Consider the following 26,720-nt stretch of genomic DNA (forward strand, 5'->3'; position numbering starts at 1 on the left):
AATCAAATGATTAAGGTCAAAACGATCAGTAAAAAGATCTGTGGACGGGACAGAGCCCCTGAAAGGGCACCTTGCTTCTGTGGTGTTCTTCCCTAGCATGTATGAACTCAGCCAAACCACGAGAAAACCTCGGAGAAGCCTAGATTGCAAAACATTTTACAAAATAACCTGACCAGTATTCTTTGGAAGTGCCAAGGTCAAAAAGACGAGAAAAGACTGAGGAACTGCCACAGGTTAGAGGAGACTAAGAAGCCAAGACAACTGGATGCTAACCGACCGGGTTCCAGCACTGGGTCCTAGAACAGAAAGGAGCACTAGTGGAGAGCTCCAAAGTCTATGGTTTAGTTAATACCAGTTACTACAACTACTGGTTAGGAGTATGTATCATTGTTATTACTTCAGATAATTGTAGTATGACTGAGATGTTGGCACGAGGGAAAGCTTAGTGATATGTAGGCACGCTACTATTTTCTGCCCCTTTTCTGTAAGTCTAAAATTATTTCACAATAAAGAGCTGAAAAAAAAAAATTTGCTTAGTAATGTGCACACAGTGGCTTAGTATTCAAAAACATACCATCTCTGCACTGCCAACGTCTTAACATGTGTCTTCCCCAAGCTTACTTTATATTCTAGTCCAGCTAATCATTTGCTGCTGTTATTAGCTCCTTTGTGAGTGGTGGTGAGGGGAGATAATTTTCTTCATGTATTGTGAAATATTTAAAACCAGCATAACACCTCACTGTACCCATACCTCATTTTAGGGGATGTCACAGTGCTGTGGTGAGACCTCCCCTGTGTTTCCTTCATAGCAGCAGTCTGCCCATCTGGTCCCCTTCTACCACTACATAAAACTGCTGCCACTTGGAGATGTCATTGAAATTTGTCATTAGTATCCCCGTGCGTTACTTCGCACTTTTCTGAACTTGAATAGATTGCATCCTATCATATTTTTTTCAACTTGCCCTCTGTGTGTGTGTACGTGTGTGTATGCCTATGTGTATATGTGTAAAATACACACTAATATATATATATATATATATGTACACACACACACACACACACACACACATACATATACACAAGTACTTTTCTCTACTGATTTCCACTGTGCAAACACCCCATATTTATCCATTCTCCCAACTGGCAGTTATGTTAGGGTCTTTTTATTTTGAATCGGTGGTGTTTATTTTTTAAAGTGTTTTCTGGGACCAAAGATCTCTGTTCTTTCTGAACTTGGATAAAACCATCTGTAATTTTTAACTTGGCCCTTGTGGGCTTTCATTATGATTGTTTTTTCTTTTCTCTCATATAAGATGAAAAATTTGTTCAGGGTTTGATTTCCCAAAATGGATATTATTGGGATAATAAGAACCTAATATTGAATGAATAGGAAAATATCTAAGTGGATTAGACACTGTCTACCTACACATCTTGAGTATGTTTTTGTTTAATCCCTTAGTATTTTATGTATATGGCGCTGCCTCCTGAGTAATTCTCATTGTGAGGAAAATTTGTGCAGCATGGGAAACTGGTCACTGAGGTAGAAGAATGGAATCTAAATAAAGTCTCAAACTTTAATTTGAGATTATATGCTGAGTTTGCAGTGTACTGGTCTTTTGTGTTTTCACACCTAGGGGGAATTTTGACACAATCTGAAATAATGTCACTGCGTTTGGCATGAGGAAGGAGAGGAGAGCTCACTATTATGGCAGAACCCTCGCTCTTGTGCATTATTCTTGTTAGAAAACTTCATACTTAAACTATTACTTTTCGATCAGTTAGAATTTGTACCCAGAGTGGAATTACCCAAATTATTTTCTTGCAAAATTATTTTATTTGGATGTTGATCTTATTCTGCAAAAACACTTAACAGGTTTCACAGCTCTCTTGTGTATCCTGTTTGATTTCTGCAACAGCAACAGCCTAGATAGAGAAAAGCAGGGCTAATATTACCTTCCCTATTTTACAGGTTAAGAACACTGGAAAGGAAGTGGATTGGGGGTTGGGGGTGAAAGACCTTCTCAAGGTCACAGAAAAGAACCAGAAACCAGATCTTTCAACCCCATCCTGTCCAGATGTTGCAGTTTCTTAAAATAAATGAAAGTATTAATCAAGATGTTATTGCTTTGCCAGCATTTTAATAGATAATTCAGTAACATAATGCCCACTTGACAGTTAATCATAGTAATTTGGGAGTTTCTTGTCATTGTTAGTGATAGATTAGTAACTGCCTTTTTTGCTGCCCTCGTTGTTAAAAAGGTTCAAAAAAAAGCTTAAACCAAACATTGCAAAAGAACATGTCATGACTGGCGTGTATTTTAAAGGGAAGAAAATAAGTGAAAAAGATAGGAAAATGTGACATAACCCGAAGTTAAAATATCTGAGAAGACAAATGGCTTTTTGATAGCTTTAGACCAACAGATGAATTAAAACCTCTCAGCATATAGACTGGTGCAGTTGATCACTCAAATTGCAATTTTTAAAAATGCAGAAGCAGTATACTTGGAATATTGTCTTCATGTCAGAAATGCACCTTTGTGCTTGAAAATGATAAAAAATTACAATCGATCCTTACAACTGTTCTGTTCATCTTTATTGATCAGGTGCAAGAAAGATAAATCGTAGCCCAAATAAGATTATAGTAAATGTTAGCATCGTAGGGGACTATGGGTTGATAGAAAGCCATTCATCATCTCAAATGGTGACCTGTCTATGGCTCCAGCCACCCTGCATCTGCTGTCTAATCACATACCTATTGATTTTATCTACATCCTAGAAACCTGGATGTGACTGTCATTGGACAACCCAGATTGTTAAATGCAAAGGGGTCGCTGGTGTGAAGTGGATTTCATTTTCATTTTCTCACCAACCAACAATGATTTATTAAAAAATAATCTACCCCAAGTCATGCATGTGAAACCTGAAGGCACACAATAGACCACTGTAATGTGCTGTGTTCTTGAGCACTGCCATGTGTTTTGCAGGATATTTCATTGAGTCTGAAGGCTGGTGGGGTCATTTCAGCCACCCTCTATAGTCAGATTGGTTTCAAAGTAGCTAGTCAGCTGCTCTAGGAAAGGCATTATTTTACCATTGCAATTTGGTGTATGTTGCTTACGTGTTCATATAATAGAGGAAACATTTTTTTAATTGAAGTTACCTAAGTCTGACCTCTCATTCCTACTGATGGTCATTAATGTGGATGCTCTTTGGTCATGTGGAGGTGACAGAAAAATTTCTATTCCATAAAGAATTCACTTTGAGGCCAAAATATTATGTAAAAGAAATAATCCTCTAACATCCTAGTTGGAACTCTGATGGAATAATAGACAAATTTGATCCCAAACATCCTGTGATTGTGCCATAGTAGATTCCAAATATGGTAGACCTAAATAATCTTTTAAACATATGCTAGGAATTTTCTCATGAAGATTAAATAATGACCAGTTATAACTGGAAAGTTTTCTCTGTAATTGCAGCCTTATGTATCAACAACTGTTATTTAAACAAATAGCCTTATGTGTATTTCTGTAAGTATCCATGCAACTTAATACAAGAAACAAGGTTTTATGATTTGTTTTTGTTTTTGAAAATTATATGTCTTCCACATATTTTATCTCCTTGCGTTGTGAACACTCTATTATCAATCTTTGTCCACAGAGCTCAGAGTTCTACAAAGTCACCACTGAGCAATATCAGAAAGCTGCTGAAGAGGTAGAAGCAAAGTTCAAGTAAGTTTTTAATACTGTCATAATTGTTTACTATTCTTAACCAGATGAAAGAACAGTTTCATTGCTGGTTGAACAGAAGACAGTATGTTAGGTAGCACTCTGGAATACTTGGAAGTATTTGGGGGTGTGCGAAATGGGTCCTGTTATCTGTTGTGGAATTCAGGTATAACAAAAGGGCACTTGATGAAAGCTTGTTACAACTCAGTCCTTTTTATGAACTAAGGGGAAATCAAAAGCAATGGTAATACAATTTTCATTTGGAATAATATTTGAGGTAGAATGCCTTAAATTGATGTTAAATTGCTACCTCTGTTAATGGAAGCCGTTCACTTTTATGTAGTAAAATGATGGGCATGTCCAAATTTGGATACATGCCTTTCTCATATTTAAACTATTTTTATTTCTTTACATGTATCTTGAAAGCATTTAAATCATAGACTTTACTTTGCCCTTGATTATGAAGGTGATGTTAAATTGCTACCTCTATTAATACTTGGGATGTTTAAATGAATGTTCTGTAATTGATGGATCAAAGTGTCCATGACCCATAGCCTTATATGTTCTCTTTACTGCCAGTTCTCACAGTAGGTAAGAAGACATCATTCAGACAGTCCTGAGTGTATAAATGACTCCATTGTATAAACCCGCTAGTAACACATGTGCAAATTAGTGAAGCAAAAAAGGTGTTGTGACAGGTTTAGTTGAAAGATTGCATTGGTCTCTGACCTCCTTCTGTGTACATGTTTATAAGTATTTGATAAAATGATTAAACCCTAAGGTGGAGTTATTAGTTTCTGCAACCGTACAATTTCTGTGGTAATAGATATTAGTGTTACTTTAATGTTGATTAAAACTATATTTGCTTTTAAAAGGTGCTTTGAGGTATATTTAAACAAGCAAAAATCTTCAATCTTCCTTAGTAAATTCTCTCTTTTAGCAGTAGTGGGGAGAAGAATGGGTCACAAATATCACTCTTAAAGGTTAATATGAGATCTTAAGAATTTGGATGAAGAATTAGATATAGATTTGATATTAAAAGGGACTGTAGAGAAGGGGGTGTAGCTCAGTGGTAGATCACTTGCCTAACATGAGTGAAGCTCTAGGTTTAATTCCCAGCACAGAAAGAAAGAAAAGAAAGAAAGAAAGAAAATGTATTTGATATACTTACATTTTTTAAGTTTTGTATTTATTTCCCCTAAAGATAAAGTAATATCTTTTTACCGGTTTGTCTGTGTACTATGGGAACCTTTGACTTGACACTCTGGGTATTTCTTCATTATAAGATGATAACTATGAAAATAACTAAAATTTGAGATAGATCAAAGATCGATTCTGACTAGAATGATCTATGAAGTCTTCATAAAGAAGATGGTATTTGGTGAAGCTTTAAAAATGTATTGAGTGGGTGGAAGGGAAAGATATTCAGGAGGAAAATCACGCTCTATAGTTGGTGGGTGACAACTTTAGTGAAGATCAATGGTGCAAGTGTGAGAGATCAGTCAGGATACAGCTGGTGAGGTCAGTAGGGTCATTCATTAGTTGCTGGGCTAGGGATTTGGTCTTCTTTTAGCAGGAAACGCTGGAAGGCGTTTGAGCTGGTTAGTGCCCTGATTTTTGTGTTCCTGTAGGAGGGGAGTCTGGCAGTGGATGTGAGTTTGGGTGGAGGTCTGAGAAACAAGAGCCAGGAGTGCCACGTGGGAGGGCTCTACCAGTGAAAGAGAAGAGTCTGGTGCAGCAGTCGTTGAGAGATTGGACATCATTATGGTTTGGATCTCAAACATCCCCCAAAGGCTCATGTGTTAAAGACTTGATCGCAGTGCTCCAGTGTTTAGAGATGGGGCTTTTAGAAAGTGATTGGATCTCCAGGGCTTTGACCCTTCTGGTGGATTAATCCATCTGATGGATTAATAATTTAAAGGGACTACTGGGAGCTGGTGAAAACCATAGAGAGGTCAGGCGTGGCTGGAGGAAGTAGGCCTTTGGGGCTGTGCGCTTGGGAACTGTATTCTTCCCTGTTCCCCTCCTCTTCCTCTGCTTCCAAGCTGCCATGAATTGAGCAACTTTCTTCCACTTTGTCCTTCCTCCATGATGTTCTGCCTCACCTATGGCCCAAAGCATGCAGCCATCTGACCATTCACTGAAACCTCAAAAACCATGAGCCAAAATAAATCCTTCCTCCTTTCAAGAAGTTTTATGTCAGGCATTTTGATCACAGCAATAAAAAGTTAACTAACATGGATGTAAATTAGTCATTAATTGGTATTAGCTTGCCAGAGCTGCAGATTGCCACCAACTAAGTAACTTAACACATGGGTCTTCTCACAATTCTGGAGGCTAGAGGTCTGGAATCTAAGTGTTGGCAAGGTTGAATTTTTTTCTGAGGCCTCTCTCCAGAACTTGTAGGTGGCTGTCTTTTCCTTGTGTATTTTCCCTCCATGCATGTCTGTGTCCTACTCTTTTTTTTTTTTAAGAAGCATAATCGTCATATTGGACTACATCCCAATATGTCCCAAAATGATCTCATTTTTACTTGCATTAACTCTTTAAAGGTTCTCCAAATACAATCACATTTTGAGGTACTGGACGTCAGCATATGAATTGGAGGGAAAGACAGTTCAATCCATAGTGTCTGCATAGAAGAACCAAAAATAACCAAAATAAGAACCCAAAAGAACCACAAATAAAAGCTTAACTGGTTGGAAAATTTGGTGGAAGCTGGATTTTACAGAGAGAAATAATCTGGTTTTAAATGAGAAAAGTCTCTCTTGAGGCTCTGTACCACTTCCATGTCATCAGCCTGGGCTAGACTGTTGGAGAATGAGAGGTCACATGGAACACGCAAGCACACATTCTGAAGGCTTATCTTCTACTAGACAATGTTAGACCTATAGGTTAGACATGATCTTAAGTAAAACCTTAATAGCATCATTCTTCCTTATCTTTTTAAAATAATATTCTTTTTAATGTTATTGTATTTTTTACACTTTTATTTTATTTATTTATTTTTAGGCAGTGCTAAGGATTGAACCAAGTGCTCACACATGCTAGGCAAGCACCCTACACTGAGCTTCAATTCCAGCCCCAGATAATATTCTTTACAAGGTCCTGTTTTAATCTGGCTAAACTGTGTAGTAGGGATTTGACTTTACCAAAGAGAAGTCTGGGCTTTCTGCCAAGCTCCCAAAAGGTGACCTTTGGAATTTCCCTAGTGATAGAAATTGTTCCTCATGGTGGGCCCCTTAGCCCATGTGTTGGCAGAGTGGGGCTGCTGAAAACTGATTGAATCATGTGGCCAATTCATCACCCAGATTATGTAATGAGGCCCCAGTACAATTCTGTATAAGTTGAGCTACCCTGGTTGACAGTATTCCATATGTATTGTCACAACATTGATTTCTGGAGACAATAGAAATTTTGCATATAGAACCCTCCAGACTTTCTATACTAATTTTCTATATCATTCCTCTGAATCCATAACTGTGAGTTAATAGTTTTCTATGAGACATGAATTTTAGTGAATTATTGCGTCTTAGGGTGATCTGTGAACCCCTCTAAACTTGCTGCAGATGTCTAAAGTGAGGTCAGTCTTGAGGACTGTACTTTCAGTCTGCTGTCTGGCTAATGCCCATACAAATAGCAACCCAGTGTTCACACACGGAAGGACTGTGGAGAGCTAATGTTTTGGCCCGGGGCCATAGCTCTTGGTGGAGCACTTGCTTAGCCCTTGCAGCAGATCCTGGGTTCCATCCATAGCACTCAAAAAAAGAAAGAACCAGTGTTTTAGAAAGCAACTTTCTTTATACCAGTATCCTTCCCCAACCCCCAACTTCTGCCTGCTAGACCTTCATAGAAGGTCGAATTTTGATTTGCAGAGAACGCATTAGCTTCACACCTGGGAAGTGAAGGCACACTGGCTGTAAGAGATGCTTACCAACTATGAAGGCGGAGTTCACTTGGCAGGACTTCATTTCTCCTTAGAAATTTGGCCATCTCTGATACTCATGACCCTTCAGTTTTACGTAAGACAGGATACTGTAGTCTTTCCATTGCATAACAGAACTTCTTGCCTGGCCAACTTATTTTCCCTGTCTCCTCTCTGTATAACCAGCTTAGTACCTGCAGCTTCACCTTGAAGACCTCTAACCACCTTGAACCTCACTCACTGTCCCTCTTAGGCAGCAAGTTCTGAGGCATTTTGAGGAGGATTTAGTTAATTTTATCTGATGGAAATAGGATTTATTGGGGTGCATCTTGGCTACAGGAGGTGGAAGCTTTTTAAATTGCAATGTCAAGGGCACTGTTATACAGCTATAGGGGGGTCACCCAAAATCACCATAAAGGGAAAAAAAACGAAGAACATTTGCGACTACACAGGACTAACACCAGTCACATTGGTTACCAGGATAGCTAACAGGGTGCTTAAAATATTTACTCACACTTCAGTTCCTCAGTTTATAGTTTTGGTAGTAAACCATTTAAGCACTTTAAAATTAATGGTTTTTTTCCCTACTTTATCCACACATCATTTATCGATAGAAGCTCCTATGAGACATGTCCCCTGCTGTATTCTGAATATTCATCTATGGAGATGGCAAGCAGGGTCTTAATAGCGAGAGCGTATAGTTTATCACAGAAAAACAAGAGGAAGACAGACTTTTTGAGTGAAAAAAATTTTAAAAACCCAGAGTTGTACTTTGATGGGGTAGTTATATTCCTAATTAATATTAAATTATTAAAATATCATTTATCATTATTTCAGTAAGAACGAAAGGACTTGCAATTAGAGAATTTGTACTGTTTATTTTCCTACAGGAACTTTTTCCCACAATAGCTTTAAGATTTTTGCTGTAAAAGGCAAAGCACTGACCAGTTCAGCACATTTTTACATCCAGTTTTCAATCTGAAGAAATACTTATTCTTTTTCCAATCTAACTAAAACAATCATTATCAGCACTTTGTATCACATTTATCACCCTTTGTCATTATTGCTAAATAGAGCTACTTGCCATGTTTGTTCCTAGTTTACATGGTATCATACCATGTTGTAGTTCAGATGATGACAATTATGTTCTTCATTAATGTTTCTATTCTACCTTATAGGTAATTAATTAAAATATTACACTAAATAATGTTACCTGGGACTGGGGATGTAGCTTAGTGGTAGAGTACTTGGCTAGCCTGCTTCAGCCCTGGGTTCAATCCCCAGCACCACAAAGGGAAAAAGGGAAGCTATATGGAGGTCTTAGCACAGATCTAGCACAAAGTAAATGTTAGGTTTTATTATTATGTCAACTCAAGTTATAAAACTATGTGCCATAGGAGAAATTTCTGTATGTTTCCATACAAAATCTAGATGCTATTAAACCTTCAAATAGAACATTAGAAGAAGTCTGGACCCTTAGGGAGTCCTCGCTGCAGCCAGGATTACGAGTACATAAAGCATTCGTGACAGTATTGCTCATAAGAGGTGTGTGGCAGCAAAGTCGTCAGAGTGCTGTGGGGCCCTGTTTCCTGTCAGCATCACAATTGGCTCTGTCTGGGAGGACTGGAGTTGGTACACCATGTTTATAGAAAGGAAATGTTACCAGCGTTCACACACACGCTGATTGTTTTTAAAATATGAAAGCAAATATCAAGCAAGTGGAAAGCAAATATTAAAGAAACAAACTACTTTAAAGGCAATATAAACATTGTAAAGACAATATAATATCAAACATATGGAGAGCATTTTAAAGACAGTTGATATTTCATTCCCACACTGTCATTTAGGTAATAAAGTGATGGATTTCTACCTTCTGTAAAAGAAAAAAAAAATGTATAAAACTGACATAGATCCCTGAAAATATTTTTGAGATGGTTTCATTGGTTATATAACTTTCCATCTTGGCTTCAGTTTCTTTGAAAGATGAAGTACTTGTAAAGAAGTATGATTTTATGAAACCATACATGAATGCAGGCAAATGTCCTCAGTGTGTCAAAGTTTAGAAGGAATTTTCACTTTTATCTTTGACAGAAGTTGTAGGAACCTGACATATACTTAGGCTCATGAGAAGATACTTGGGTTATCCTTAGAAAGTATTTAAAGATTAGTTACCTTGTAGGAGTGGAATAGGTGACGAGGGAGGACTTGGGGAATGCTGTGCACAACTTGTACGGATGAAATGGACTTTTTAAGTATTGCTGTGTATTCAAAGTTTTTTTTTTTTTTTTTTCACTTTTGCCACGTAAAACCCTTTAACTTTCAAATGTCCTTTGCGGGGGGGTGCTTCACTTTGTAGTACTGTTTAATTTCCTGTTTGGTGTTGGATTTTAATAGGTTTTGTGAACCTGAGGATGACATACCAAGAGTATCAGCAGGTGTTTCTCCTGTTCACTATAATTACAGTGTGGATCTTGGACAGTTGTAAGCAACAGTGCTTAAAGATCCTGCTTAATTGGCTGTAAAATAATTAAATAAGGTTTTGACTAGCAAATTTATAATTCTGTTAGCTGCATAAGCCAGCGTGCCCAAATGTCAATGTGACTTCAGTTTGGAAATATTAGATTAATAGAACTAATTGGACTGCAGGTACAAAGTTTACTCTGATTAATAGTCTTAAGTCTCTTCTAGAAGTTTAGTCAGGTAAATTTATGTTACTTACCTTTCTGTCTAAACTTTTAATTAAAAGTTATTTCAGAAGTTTGAGCCTAGTCAGTTGCTCTGTTCTGCTCTGTGTAGTTTCTCTGAAGTTGAACTTTTGCAGTTTTTCAGTGACGCCAGCTGCCTTATTGAATAACTTGCCTTATCAAAAGGATTAATATTATATACTGTTGTACATGTATTTATATCTGCAGCTGACAGGTATCCTGCACATTGTCTCTAACACTTATTGATATCTACTTATAACCTACTGTAGTGTGGCGTGAATGGATCTAATATACCAAATATACATGATAAATGTTTTATCTCTGATTCTCATTGATCAATTTTGAAATGATCAAATGGTTTATCTCAGTAAGACACTAATTCACATTGATCAAATTCTAAATGACCAAGTTGACTTGGTTTCTGCTGAACACAAATTATATTAAAACAACATTACTTGAACATGCTGCCTTTTCTAATGCAGGAGTTATGTTACCAGCAGTTACATTATAACTAGAGTTATTGTATTATAAAGATGTCTCCTTCATAATGAAAAGTTTACACAAGAAGAAAAGAATGCGACATTACGGGAAGAACAGGCCTTCGGGCAAGGATTTGGGCTTTTACTAACTAATTAAATTCTGCATTTGTATTGGGCCTTTCTTCTCCCTTTTTTAATTTGAAGGGCTGTGAGCAGGAAATACAGCAGCTGCAGTGGTGACATTTTATTCCCTATGGTCCTTGGAGCCAAGTAACATCTTGATTATTCAGTAAGAGAATAAGTGAAGGGGCAAAATTCTAGATAAAGTAAATAGACCTGTACCTTTGTGCATGAGCTCCTTGGTTGCAATTGCCTTTTTAGAAGTCCAGGTTGTTTGTTGGTTGTTCTTTTTTAAACATCAGCTTACCTGTTGACCTCCATAATATTTCACACCCTCTGGAGCATGGAGGAGGATGTCAGTTCTGAAGTTGAAGAAAGATATTTTATATGTAACTAATAATGACAAATGTACATGAGACTGAAACATAGACTTGGTTATTTAGAACACCCAAAGGTTTAAAAGTTATCAACAGAAAGTTGTCATTGACCCTTACCTAAAAATGTGGTCATAAGTTGTTTTATTCAACTCTAGAGTAAATTTAATTCTCAAGCTATGAATTTGGTTAGTTGTTTGGTTGGTTGTTGATTGATTGGTTGATTGGTTAGATGATTGTTGATTGGTTGGGTGGGTGGGTGGTTTTTGATTGGTCACCTGGTTGGATGGTTGTTGATTGGTTGGTTGGTTGGGTAGTTTTTGGGTGGTTGAAGTACCCCCAGCACCAAATTAGCTCCAAGGAAAATGGGGCCTGCTTTGGAACACACTAATATTTGACAGTGTTTTCTATGTTAAACATTTAGAATTGCTTACATTTGTAATGAAACCTTGGGTGACTGATGCTTCTTCCCCCCTTTCTAAGATTGCAACTCTTCTAATATGATCTGTCTGGTTGAATATTTAGTTTCGTTTTATTCCTTAAGTTGGATGTCTATACTTAATCTACATACTCTTTTCTAAGGTAATAGAAGTAAATGCTAAGAAATGTCATCAACTCTTGGGAGTTTAACTTCCATCTGCATTATTTCTCTTACTTTCCAACTACTTCCCCCACAGCATTCCACCAGTTCAGTGGTATCCTGCAGAATGGGGGCAGTATGGCAAAGCTGATTACAATATAGGGCTAAAAAAGGGCAGAAGCAGAACTGTAAACTAGGTCCACACAATACTGTCTGTTTCTGCAAAAGGACAATACAAACTACTGCCATCTTGTGAACATCTGTACTTGGTCACAAGGTGGGGAAGATCACTGTAGAAACATTCTGATTCCTTCAAGATAATATGTGTAGAAATCTCAAGTGTCAAATGTGCTGTGAACGTCCAGACAACTTATTTGCATCCTGTCACAGATCTGTGACCTGGAATGCTCTTCTCTGTCCCAACTGTGGCATTTGGAATTTGTTGGGGTGGCTCTGGGTGTCTTCTTCCCTTTAATGTAATCTCTTTATATGTTACATGTAAAGGATCAAAACTGTCTTGCTGTCCTAAGGTTCATGGCCCTAAGCTCCTGAATTCACGATTCCTTCTTTGTGAGATAACAAATTATTCTGTTTTCTCTTACAGGAACATTAGCATTGAACTTTCTTTCTTAATCAATACAATCCATTAAGAATCTAGCATGCCCTACATGTTATATGAAATATTAATTGTACCCTGTTAGTTAGATAAATGAAGATTCTGCCAAAATGATAACTTGTTTCTTTCCTTGTATCATAATATATTAAATGAGAACATTTTGAGTTCTAGGGTACATGGTATTTTGGAATTCATTTATCGATCCTTATTTGAGTAATTAACTGCATGGCTCATAGTTCTCAAAAGTTATTTCTAACTGGAGCTACCGAATTTTCCTCTCGCTGATTCCAACTAGATTTCATTTACTTTTTCAAGACTTCACTTGGAAATAATTTCTATCATTTTTTCTTTGATGCTTTAAAAGATAAGGAAACATTATTTTGCTTTTTGAGTGCCATTCAGCTACAGGTAGAAAGCAGTGAAGCTTGCAGGAGGGCCCATTAGAGTTAATTATTGTCTGACTGACCTGCCACATTATAAAACATCCAGGAAGACTCGTAGAAGATTGATTTTAAATTCTGTCCTTGTGTCACATTTACAGAGGTAACCATCTTAAGACTTGAATGTGGTTAAAAACTGTATCAAAGAAGTCATCTACCCATAAAAATGGTAGCTCTCAGAATAATCTCTGGGATATTGTGTAAGAACATCTATATTGACCTCTACTTATGTGTTAGCACTTCAGAGTTTGGTGATCCCATTTCAAATGTTATCATTTCTTCCCCACATTCAACAAGATAATTATCAGCACTATTGTGTGACTCCATTTATATAGAAATCTGAAAGTGATTGAAGAGCATAGAGGGAAACTTGATTGGAATGGGACATAAATGAATTTTTGGTCATTGGAAGTAGTCTCTGGCATTCTGGGTGAGAGTTAACACAAGTTTATATGACTTTTAATACAATATGAAGACCGAAGATCAGTGTATTTTGTTATATGCTAATTACACTCTAAACACCCTTAATTATTAATTGATTTTAGTTAGTGAAAATATTGGGAATTTCCAATATCTAACAGTATTTTGCCTGAGATAAAGTATTTCAAGTTTATCATAGTCTTAAACATATGATTTCTAATTCTATTCATAGTCATTTTTTTTTCATTAGAATTTGAATCCCTTATCTCAAAGTCCAGGCTCTTCATTCAGTATGTTTCATTACTGTAGAAATAGGAATACATTTTGCTTTTATTTGTTAAGAATTAGTCTTTTTCCCCTTTATTAAATTACATTTGCCTGTTGTATTCTCCTGCTGTTTAGCCTAGAGCTTTGTAGGTAGGCCTGGTTAAGTTTAGTAAGTTGTTTTTAATAAGGAGATTTTGAGAGCAGTGTTTGTAAGTAAGTAGTTCTGGTAGGTTTTTAATATAATAATCTTAGGCAGCCATTTGTTCATACTCTTTATTGAGTCCTGGCAGAATGCTTGAAAACTTGTAAGAGCTGCATCTTGGCCCTTCCCTACATGTTGAAATGAAAGCACACATGTTCGCATGTTAAAGTGTCGCCAAGCATCCTCAACCATCCCCAACTTGCTCACATGGCTGCCTTAAGTTATTTTATGTGCGTTCTCATTCAGTGGCCAACAGTTAAATTGCCTTGTTCCTTGTGTGCGTATGTAAGTCTAAATGCTGTAATCAACTGCGTCCCTCGAAAATTGATAGATGTGCTCATTAAGGAAAGTTCTTGCTCTTGGCCTTGTTTCACCAGTCACCTCAGCTAGCGTTTCTGGATGAAGCTGGCAAGAAATACTGTGCAGTGATACATCTGCTTTATACTCCTTTTCAAGGACTAACACCTCTTTATTCAGTATGTTAAACATGCATTGTAGAGATCTCACAAGCACAAAGAAGTCGGCTATTTGCTAATTACAGTATTTATAGAAGAAAGACCGAGGTCTGCTGTTGTGTGGTGAGATTCTTTGTTTTAAGCATGCCATTTGCTCCTAGTCTCCCCTCCCCCTTGTGTTTCTGCAACTACCCAAATACAAATACCTGTTTGTGAGACAGATCCATCTATGGAGACTCAGATGTCCACCAGCCTGCCACTGGCATAAAGCTCAGCAGAGCTGCCTGTGGGAGAGATGCATTCAGTGTGGTTTCTGATTGGGATTTCGGAGGTAGCGTACACCTGTTTCTGCTTTCAGGATGAGAAATGAATTGCCAATTACTGTCGACATGTTCAGACACGACACTTCATATGGTAGAAGCCTGCTCAGCCTGCTTTCTGCTGGGCCCCCAACTAGGAAGCCATTAGTTCTGGAAAAGGGGTGTGTTGGCAAGGAGGAGAAGTGAGAAGGGGACCAGTCTCTGATCCTTTCCCATTGTTCACCCTGTGCAGGCCGTGGGCAGGGGGTCAGCGCCTCTCCCTTTGTTTCCCCAGCAGAGCTCTTGAACAAGATGAAGTGATCAAAGACGGGTGCCAGTGCATCGTCACAGTCTCATTACCTTGCAAGCTGCACGCCCAGATGCTGCTGTTTTCTGCGTCAGGCCTTGCTGATTTGCATTCCTAACACCTCCATTACAGCTCATTGGGTGCTACTCATTATTCACCAGTTCTGTTCTTTTCATGATCGTGTTTGTCCAATACAAAAGACTTTGAAGGGGAAATGACAAGCCTGAGTGTGCAGTTCATCTTTGTATTAGTGGACAAGAAGCAGGAAGCAAATGTTTTGCTGCCTTGCACTCATTCCTGGTTTGGGTTTGAGAGTGTAGCATTGGTTTAGAGGTAATTTTGAAAGAATTGAGTTTGAGAAGTTGCATTTTGCCAGGAGATGATTTCATCACTTCTCTCAGGAGTTCTTGTCAGTCATTGAATTTAAGAATCTGTCCTTGTTTGTTTGACTTCTTGGCCAGTAAAGAGCTCAATGGCATATATTTATTTTTTAAAGGCATTAATGTGATAACTTTTCTTAGAAGAACTTAGTCATCATTCTTCAAATTCTGTCAGAATTGAAAATGCAGGAATACAAGTCTGAGTCCCTCCCCTCACAGATCCTATACTCGTTGAGACCATTAGCTCTCCCATAGAGGTGTCAAAATCATACACAAGAACTATAACTTTTACATTTATCCAGGAAAAAATTTAGTGCCATATCTCATACCTCCCAATTTTTTTTTTTTACATTGAGAATTCAAAAAGTGACTTAACTTTGGCAAATGCTCATGAAGGTACAAAGTGCCATAGGGAGGAGGGGAGTCCCCAGGGACTCTGAGTTGCACTTAGAAGTGACTGGCATAAGCTGGGTACGGAGGACAATGGCTCTCCATGAAGAGGAATTCAGATGCTAGGAGTGGTCAGAAGAAATGTAAGGAGAGGTAAAATGGAAAATGAGGCCATGGAGGAAGACTGGACTCCTAGACTTCGAAGGAGCTTGAATGCAGTTTTGAAAGGCAGTATTGATAGGGTGTATGGATTGAGCCCCACGTTTTGCCTACTTGGGAATATTTTTTCTTTCACCTATCTCTCATGCCCATAATTCTCACCATTTTTTTTTTTTTGTTCAAATTTCAATTTGATGACCATAAGATCATTTTAGAAGGCAGGTGATCTATTCTGCCCATAAGTAACAAAAATCTGCCAGCACCCAGCTTGATTAATCATACAACTGAATCTTCTATTTCTTATTCATTAAAGTCTCATTTTGGAGTGAAAGTGTAAACCCAAATGCATGTAATCTGTATGTACTTCATATATATACACATATATGCATATAAAAAATATGTTTATAAATATATACATAAAATTTTTAGGGAAAAATAAAAATACCTCAGTTGGTTGGGTAAAAAAATCATGATCATCTTTGAGTTGCTCATTGTTTCTAGAAGTTTTCTGTCAAATCTAAAAGTATAACATAAGGTGCACATGTTATCTATATGTTAATTATGATTATTATAATAATTATAATTGACTATATTAATTACATTATATTAGTATATTAATATCCATTCAAAATAAGCACTGTCACTTGCTGCATTAACTGTCTCCTAGCAAGGTTTAGGACTTCAAGAGAATGAAACCCAGGAAAGAGTAGTTTAGATTGAAAGTCTGGGGAGAAGAGAGTTCAGTAAAAATTTGGTTCATAGGATGCTGTCTAGATCCTGGACCTTAGAAGAGAAGGAGTTCCATCTTCTTGCGCCGTCGAAATGGTATATGTGAACTTTTTGAATATTCCCACAGTCTCTCTGAATGGTGCCCTAAGTATTCAAATAGAACCAAATTCTCCTGTTGCAAAGAATATGTGTTCTGGTTTGAATATGAGGTGTCCCCCAAAAGCTCATGTGTGAGACAGTGCAGGAACTTCAGAGAAGAAATGATTGGGTTTTGAGAGCCTTAATTCAAATCAGCGAATTATTTACCTGATGGGGTTATTTGAGTGGAAACTGAAGTCAGGTGGGGTGTGACTGGAGGAGATGTGGAGGCTTGGGATATGTATTTGTATCTGGCAAGTGGCGATCTTTCTGTTTTCTATCATGTGAGCTGCTTCCCTCCACCACATTCTTCTGCCATGTTGTTATTTCTCACCTGGAGACCTGAGGAATAAAGCCAGCTGTCTATGAATTGAGAACTCTGAAACTGTGAGCCCTCAAGTAAACTTTTCCTCCCCTACAGTTGTTCTGGTTGGGTTCTTTTAGTCATAGCAGCAAAAAAACTGATTCAATATGTTAGAGGCAAATTTATAGTGCTTACAGATATCATTTCTTTGGGTGTGTCCAGTCTTTTGTCTGTAACTCTGACTAAATATAATCACATGTAAAATTAGCTCCTATTCTAGCTAATTTTCTATTCCTAGTCCACTTGAAGTTGCTAATGTATTATTAAACAAACCTTTTTTAAGTATTCTCTCTCCTTCCCATTGAATTTTATGATCAACTTTTGCCGTTTGATAGCCTTCCTGGAGGTTTAGTCCCAGAAGTGAAAAGACTACAAAATTAGTCAGTACTATTGGATTTTTGCTTAAATTATTAAGGTAGTATTTTTTCTTCCTACAATAAGGAAAATATAATTTTCTCCTCTTTTCCAAGTCAACTTCTTAAAAGTAGAGCATATGAAATTGCTGTTTGATATTCATCCTTCCATATTTACCACTATGAATAGAAATGTTATTAAACATAGGTTTTATTTTTATATGACCATGAGGTTATGCTGTATGTATTTTTGCATATGTTTATCATAGAACTATCTCCCCTGGTCAATACTTACAAATCCAACCATTCTTTTAAATAGCTACAAACTATTCTATGTTCTACCATAATTTATTGTACTCTTCCCATCCTGACAGGTACTTGGGTTATTTCAAATGATTTTTCTTTTCCTGATGGAACAGAAAACAAACAGAAAAAGCTACAATGAAACATACTTGTACCTAAACCCTTAAAAACTGGTATGCATTTTATTTCTACAACATGGATAGTGTTGGAATTATGACCAGTCCCTTCAACTGTGTAGCATTAGGCTGCTTAACCTCTTGAGTTGCTGTTTGATGATCCAGAAAAAGCCTATGGAATTCCTTATAGGGTGGTTATAAGGGTTAGTGAAGTAAAAAGGTGAAATTCCAGGCATTTAGTTGGTACCCAACCCTATATATGTCAATTTTTTAAGGATCTAGTAGGGTTAGAGTTGTCAGGGCCCAGGTAATTTAATCTTATAAGTTTTATCATGGTGGGAATCTAAATTTGGACTTCTAAGCCTTTATTTATTTTTTTTATTTATCAAACAAAAAAAAAAGAAGTAGAAGAAAGAAAGAAAAAAAGGAAGAAAGAAAGAAAGAAAATGGAAAACTTGTTTTGTGAAAATTTTAGGCTTTTTTTGACTTGTGTAATTTAAAAGTACTGCATTTTGGCACAACCTTTGCAGTTTTTGCCACTAGTTTGTAATTCCCTAGAGGTGAATTGAAAAGATTAGTGGTAGAAGTTTTTCCATTAACTCTGGGAAAAACTACAGAGCAAAAAATTGTCCTTTGGCAGAAATGTCAATCCATACCTCTTTTGGAACATTTGGAAACTGAAGTGCTGAGAAGCTGATTTAATAGGAGAATTGAAAACCAAAATGTATACACATCTTCACCTTTTCCAACTGACGACAAGACAAATGAAAAATGCATTCTCAGAACTTGATGATGCAGAGAAAATAAGATTGTTGCTCCAGAGAGTGCATTAAGGTTGAATCTTTAAAAGATTTGAGTGCTAAACTTTTGGAGAAAGCCCGATCCATTCTTACTAATGATACATCTATTTGCACTTCATGCCATAAAATTCCCCTTTCATATGACAGAGTATCTAGGAAGTAGATTTAAGAAAAGGGGGATGTTTTATGTGCTATAGGTTCTGCTGTAGCAGCTACCAGAAAATATGTTCATTTGCTCATGATTGTGGTTCTTGGTTTTCCTGTAAAAACTTCAAAGGAATTCTGTTAATTTTCCATTCCATAAGGTCAAAACAGCTATAATAAAATAATATGTGCAAAAATTTTATTGGACATAATGTATGTAGGTGTCTTTCCCTGAATGCAGTAAACCTACTCTAGCTAATTACTCCTCCTGTTTCTCACCCTACTCTAAGATGTGGTTTTCTACATCTGTAAAATGATGTTAGTGACAGAGATGTTATATAAGAATCAAATAAATAGATCAGTTTCTACTGAGTGAATTTTGTGTTTTTTTTTTTTTAAATTGATGACCATCTTATAATCCAATATATATTGCCCTAAGGGATAATCCATGGGCATAATAAATTTTCATTTGAAAAAATACCATGTCTCTAAAAGCATGTGTTTAAAGACAAATGTTTCTGTCGAATCACTAACCAACAGTTAGCAACACTGCTCAAAATAATAATTATATTTTATTATGCTGAATGAGAAGAACTACCTAATTTGGTTAGAAATGTGTGTGAAATGCTGTGCTCAGATAAATGCCACCATTATTAGTTCATGGTATAATTCTCATCTCATACCTTGTCATGCCTTTAGAATATTTATATTTATTTGCAACTATGGGCAATTATACGTTGGTGGTCTATAATGAACAAACAAGATTCATCCTAAAATTCGTTCTGAAGTCAGTTGCTGCCACTTAGACCATAATTTTTCACAGAAATAATGACACTTGTGGATGAGTGTCTAAGTTGGTCTTTAAAAGCTTGCTTCCCTGTTTATTTATGATTAAGAACAAAAGACTGGAGGTTGGGGACAGTGAAAAAGCAAAAAGAAAAAAATATAGTGCGTTTGAGGACATGGGAGTGTACATGATGTTTAAGCCACATTCTGAATTTAAAAGTCTTTCTTTAATCACTAGTATAGTCATATTTCTATGAAAAGGGAATGAAGAAGCTTCAGGGAGAGTAGCTTCATCCCCACCCCACCCCCACCTTGGAAGGAGTAGCTCGTTGCCCATCTTCCAGTTCCTCTAGAACTTTTAGACATTTTTATTTAGCAGTTGGTGGGATCCTGTTTTCAAATGAAATCTTATGTGGAGTCCTAACATCTACAGCTGACAATAAGCTATTTTATTACTATAGTTTATAAGCTTATTTAAAAGGGAACAATTACTATAAAGAGGATAGTGAAACTTATTTTTGTGAATACAGCATTTAATAGTTGGAGGCAATGGGAGACAGCTACAGTCTTATTTCAGCTTCAGAACTCAAATTTATTTATTTGGTTGCAGTGTTGTGATAATCCTGGATTATGGTGATAAGTAGTGGCAAATGATAATGGTTTTGTTTTTTTAAAAAACAGCTTGTCTTGCAATCACAAGATACTCATCCATCAGTCTGATCTATATGATTAAAAGCAAAATAAGTTTCTGCTTCAAAGCTGAATAATTGACAGTATGTAATAAATCATAGTATAGAAGTCAGGACAAACACCATCAACGTAAAATATTAAGCCACATATGAAAATAACCTTCCCCGCAAACATCCTCCTTTCTGTACCTGGAGTTCGTTCACGAAGCATGCCTTCCCTTCGGACTTCAGCAGCTTCGCTCCTGTCACCTGCACACACAGCTCAGCACACCTTTCTCATTTTCCTCCTGGTGAACTCATCCATGTATCAGGCCTTGCCTGCCTCATATGTTAATTTCTCTGTGAAGTCTTCAGCACCTCCCTTCCCACTAAAGTACCACAATTTAACTACTCTCTGTCTGTGTGACTCAAGTCCCTCTTGCAGCCTAGCTCATGCCGGAGTAGCCTGTGCCCATCTCCCTTCTCCAGTGCAGGCCCTGTAAGGTGGAGCTGCACCCAAGGCACAGCAGCAGCCCTCCAAGAACAGGACTGTGACTTATAAGGTATTTATAAGATATTCAAGCTTTTCAACCTGGTCTCTCAGAATGTTCTCACTCTAGAAGGAGCCCTAAAATGGCTGGGATTTTATAGTAGAGAGGCTTATCAAAAAGCTACATGAGGATTACAGACTCTTGGGAGCTTCAAGGGCTTGCTGACAAGGTCTTATATCCAGTTATAGCATGTACATCTTATTTCTGGTTGAATGGAAACCTTATTGAAGGCAGGGGTTTTATTCTCTTTATAGATCTCCCCCAGAAACTAGCACATATACAGCGCTTGGGAAATACACATTGAAATAAATTCATTCAGAAAATTAGGAGCCTGTGGCTATGTTGACATATCTGTGTCCAGTCTAATGACTTGATTTATCTGGCTGTGGATGGTCTCCATTATAGGCTGTTAATATGAGCTCGATTTTTGTTGGATATTCTAATTTCCAGTGTTCATCTCCGACACGTGTTCAATAGAAGCTGGGCCTTCCTCTTCACAGTATCAATAGGGTAGTTAGGACTGTAGCAAAATTCAAACCATGATAGAATGTTTATTAGATTAAGGTTTGTCATTAATTGGATATTCCTTCAGTTCAGGTTTCTGGTATGTTGTAAGTTGTTGTCAAAATAAGATTATTGCTACTTGAAAACTTCTTGACTTTTTCTGGTTTTGAGGACAATATTATATTGTGCTTCTGTTAATGTAGATGGATTTCAATATTTTCTGAAACCAAGGTATGTGTCATTAACATTTTCTAATTGAGCTGAAAACTTGATATCTTCAAGTCAGGTGTCTCTCTACCAAGAACACCAATTAAATACTGTACAAGAAGATTTCTTCTTAGAAAAGCCTGCCTACCTACTTCCCCATGAGGTCTCTTATCTGCCATGTGAGTCTCTATTAAACTGGATCATAGGCATTTCCTGATGGAGGTACTGATGGGACCAAGGTACAGAGGAGGAAACCCTTGTATACTTTAAGGAAAGGGTAAGAGGGCCAGGCCATTCCTTTCTCTGGCTCAATTAAAAGTGTACCGACTGTCAAGTCCCATTAACCTAGTGGGTCACTACTGTGCATGCATTAGCAGCAGCACCACTGTAACGTGGCACGGTCTTGCCACTTTGTGGACACATTTATGAAGATTGATAACAGCTAAGGTTCAGTGTTAACTTTTATTGTCAGGCAGGCTGTACAAGAAACTGTCTGGTATTGGCGTTTGCTTTGATTTATGAAAAGGTTGCCACATGAAGAAGATATCTCATAAAGCAACACTCTGGCAGCAGTGTTATTAGATGCCATTGTAACTATAGCAAATGATAACGAACTCTAATTAAGTCAGTGCACCTCTCTTGTTACATCCCATGCTTTGGATGGACTGGCGCCTCTGAGCAACACAATATTCTCCCAAATGAATGGGGACCTCGCTTGCTTTCACTCGGGTTAGCATGTTTCTCCACAGGGTTTTTCGTAACAGAAGCCAGCCGTGTGCTGCTCATCATCTAAGGGAGAATCAGGAGATAGTGGACTTGGCAGTTCAGTTATCCCAAGGTGACAGTGGTTGAGTAATCACCTTTTGGTTTTGCCTCCGGGCACGTGTGCATGCTCATTCTGCTTTGCAAACCCTGAAGGTGGAAGGAGTCTGAAATTCTGGCTCCTGAATATCTGCAGAAGCTCCAAGTAGTAGCAGGTGGCTCTTCTGGAAAATGGCACCTATAGCTTCTTGCTCAATAGGACTTTTGTCCCCAAGGAGAATAGTCACTTTGCCTCCGTTTTTTGGTTTCAATACACTTTGGTGTAGTGAAGTGTCTTTCATGCGGTAAAAACTTTTCTTCCTTTTGAAATCTTTGGTCTCACTAGTTCCACTTGCATCTTAATATGCGAGAACGGCAGCTGTGTTTTCCTTTAAGCAAAGGTAATCGTGAGGGAAGACTCTCTGTTTATCCCATGGACACATACGTTTCGAAAAATACCAAAAAAAAATTGTTAAAAACCAATGACCCCAGGAAAATTATGTGCATCTTTTCAACTCTTTCTGAAGCCGAGGAAAGCTGCCCTCACGAGGCTGCCTCCTCCAGTTTTCTTTAGAGCTGGCAGCTGTGGGGGCCAAGGAGGCACAGCTAGGGAGGAGCACATGTGTGCACAGAAACCACCCCCTTAATTTTAGCTGCCAGGTACGGACAGAGGTGCCCTTTGTGTCTCTAGCTTGTGCCTGTTTTTAGGGCAGCTGTCTTTTAGTCATAAAATGACTAAGCCTCCATCAGAACCTATGTCCATCTTAATATTCCAAAATTTAGGGAAGCTTTTACCTGTCATCTAGTGAATTAAATTCTGACAGCATCTTTATCTGGGGAAATGCTTTGTGAAGGTTTGGGAGACAGTACTTTCTCAAGCAGTGGAATGAAATAAATGGGCAGAAGCATGCATCAGTTATTACTGAGAAGAATGTGGCCCTGGCCTGAGCAGGTTGCATCTAACAGCCCCTCCTTTCCTGGAAGGCTTCCATTTGTGAAGTGGCTTGGAGTGAGCAGACAAGCCCCCGCCATAAAGGAGGAAGCCCAGCAGCAGCTGGGGAGAGTCGCATTTGGCCCGCAACGGCAGGAAGATGGTGCCTGGGAAGCCCTGCTCTCTGATTTGGAGGAGCCAAATTATGAAGACTGGATGTGAGATGGTGTCATTAAGGGCTTTCTGGAGAGAGAGTGCAATTAAACATGAAGCCAAATGAGCAAGTGTGTTAATATATGGGGAGGGTGCGCCTAAAATGTTCATGAAGGAAATCTATTAATGTCATGAAACTTTCTTTTAAAAACATACTTTTAAAAAGGGCAGATACGGAGTCTAAACCTCCAACCAGCTTTAAAAGGGGCTTAGACATTAATCGAGGCTCATTCTTTTTTCCCCAGAAAGTGAAGAAATACACTGCGAAGCCTAGATTTTTCATGGCTTTGCTTCCCTTTGAGAGGGCTGTGGAATGAGTCAAAAAGGGACATTATCTGGTCCCTTTCTTACTTTCAGAAACCTCGGATTTTGTGTGGCAAAGTACTTACTGGAAGAGAACCAGGCCTCTTGTGAATTTCAGCATCACAGAATGCTCAGCTTAACTGCAGGATCATAGGAAAGTGCAAAATCAAGAGGTTCTGACGCAGTGCCAAAGCTCAAACACAGGGGGAAAGTTGACTTGCAAGGGAAGTCAAATAAATTTTGTTTCAGGCACCAAATTCAATTGATTGTTATGGTCCTTGCATCATTTTGTTGAGAAGGAGTCTGAGAGTTGATGGGCTCCACCTGAAAGAGTGTCAGGATTGATTAGTGATGTCTGTCACTGACATAAGCATTGAGAGAGTTGGCATTTTTACCTATATTTGCCATTTGTACTTTAGAAGCCTATGTAAATATCTGTTTACCCTTTAATTAACTGTACCTAAACCAGAAATAGGAAGTATGGGAGAGGGGGAAAAGAAAGAAGGGAAGGAAAGAGGAGACCGCTGAGAGCCACGTAATTCAGTATTAATATCTATTCTCAGTCCTCTTGTCACCTTTTTTCCTGTCACCAGGCTTGGTAAAATGAAATGCCTCAAAACAGAACTCTAGTTTGTTACCTCTTGTCCCAACACTTCTCCGAGTAGGATAGCCCATTACTTCTCACTCATTTTGTGCAACCTGAGCACCCATGAAACTCGCTGGCATTTGTGGGGACTTTAGAAGTAGTCAGGATAAAAACAACTGTTGGTCAAATGTCCTTCAAGTGCAGTCAGACCTGCCATTTCTTTGTAATAAGAGATTAACATTCCATTGTGCTTAGCATTTGTAATACATGCAAAGATATTAACCTTCAGTGCATTTCTGAAATGAAGTCTCCTAGGCAAAAGCCTTTTAGTTCACAAGTAAGGAAATAAGTTCAGGCAAGTGACCTTGCTCCTCAATACCGAGAGTAGGAAAACTTCATTTGTTAAACAATTCTTCCTTCAGTCTAAATATTGGTATTTATAGCTAATAGTGAACATGGTAGAATTCGATAGTATTTGGTAGAAATTAATGTTGTATTTGATTTATCATTGTCTTGAAAAGCTTTGGTAAAAGCCCTCATTGCTTTGTTTTATTCTATGTGATTGTGATAAAAATTATCTCAATCTATTCAATTTAGTAGCCAAACCATTATTCATACCTTCAACTAAAATTATTATCCTAGGCAGCACTTGAGATCCTCTTTCAGGGTTCTTCAATCCAAACTCAAGCTGGAGTTGCTGGCCTTCATCAGCCAGTTTGACAGTTTATAGTAATCCAATTAGGCAGATAAGTCTAAAATGTCTATTTCATGTTCTGCTGTCTAGCCACAGCCATTATATACCTCTTACCGTATGATACGATATAGCAAATTTCCAAATTTTACAGGCTTTTCACATAATCATTTAGTAATGTACAATTAACTTCTGAATAGTAATCAATCCACAAATACTGTAGTTTTATGTGTTTGACTCCAGGTTCTCATTCATCCTTCACAAAAGCCATTTGCTAAGGCCCAGGGAAGCCCATCTTTAACTTTTACTTGGGTTTTCCTGGCATCCGGCCATGGTGTGTGTGTTACAGAAAGGAGAATCCTTCCAGCCCTCCTCTTCCCCTTCCTGCTTGTGGACTGGCTATAGGGCGTGACCATCAGTGCTGTTGTTACCTGGCATTAGAAGCCCTTTGGAAATGAATCATCATCAGTACTTTCCTGCTTCTCCCTGTTGTTTCTGAATGTCCTTTGGTGGTTGCAGCTTCTCAGGATGGAGGAGGGGAAGGAGCAGAACTCGCCGCATGAACAAACCAAAATGGTATCCGACATTTTTAATTAACACTGGCACTTCTAGGCTTCCTGCTGAGAACTGCCAGCTTGACTTTACAGAATGACATTTATGACCCTAAAGATACAGAAACTTGCTAAAAGAGCCTGAAAACCAGTTTCTGGCCTGTTTGAATACTGGTTTAATGGTAATAGAACTTTAACCATGTGGTGTTTATTATTCTTAAAATGTCCAACTTATTTTACACAGGATTGTGCTAGTATGAAAGCAAATTAAAGCAGTTTGCCATCAATTCTGTTAAGTTCCCCTCACTGCCTAGTCACAAGTAGCAGCCGTGCCACCAGCAGTGGGCAAATCTGTGCCAAGTGTAATTACTTCAAATACAATTCCATTTATTCATAGGGAGGACTGTTGCACCCCATGAGTACTTAGTTGAGGAAAGAAAAGGTATATAGGTTTATGTTAATTACATGCCCCATGCTGGAGGTTTGATTTTAACAGGGGTACAGCTTTTTAATCCCTTTATCAAAAACATGTGCAGCAGCCATCTTGGACCCCACTGGAGCACCTTGTGGGCACCAACAAGTTACATGAAGAGTCACCAACACTCAGGTGAACTGCATTTTAAAACTTGATTTTCAAGTTGGCTGTTTGAAAGTAGAAACTTAATTTTCTTGGGAAATAAAGAAAAATGAATAGGATCCCAGAATAACCTGTCCAAATGTATTAGTTGAAATAATAATGATAGTGTTTAGCTTACTCCGTGATAGGCATTGTGTTGAGAGCTTAAACCTTATCTTACTAATGTTCACAACAGTCTTAAGTGGTGGCAGCTGATGGGAAAGTTGCACCTTAGAGAGATTTAGCAGCTTGCTCAGGCTTATTTATCAAGTCAGAGCTAGAGCCCAGATTTGGACCTGTATATTTTAGATGTCGAATTCTGCATTTTTAACCATCACCATAAATGGCTAAAGTATAAGTAGTAACTATTCTAGAACCTGGCCAACTTTGGTCATACTACTCTCCTGGGAAATTCATTCTCCCAATTCCAGTTTGGATGTTAACAACATTTGTGTCCCTGGCATAATGTGGCCACTCTTCCTCGCAGGTCCACCTTGTCGCCACACATACACTCTGGCT

At 38.0% G+C, this 26,720-nt stretch overlaps 1 protein-coding gene across 1 annotated transcript in view; it reads left to right on the top strand.

The window, feature by feature from the left end:
• CHCHD3 (coiled-coil-helix-coiled-coil-helix domain containing 3) overlaps nucleotides 1-26,720 on the top strand; it is a 258,741-nt gene that overhangs the window by 206,396 nt on the left and 25,625 nt on the right. The window contains exon 6 of the mRNA XM_079150209.1: nucleotides 3,661-3,731. Coding sequence (XP_079006335.1) covers nucleotides 3,661-3,731 — 71 coding nt within the window. The remainder of the gene's footprint in view (nucleotides 1-3,660; nucleotides 3,732-26,720) is intronic.

Source organism: Sciurus vulgaris (assembly GCF_902686455.1).
Source record: "Sciurus vulgaris genome assembly, chromosome: 8".
NCBI lineage: Eukaryota > Metazoa > Chordata > Mammalia > Rodentia > Sciuridae > Sciurus > Sciurus vulgaris.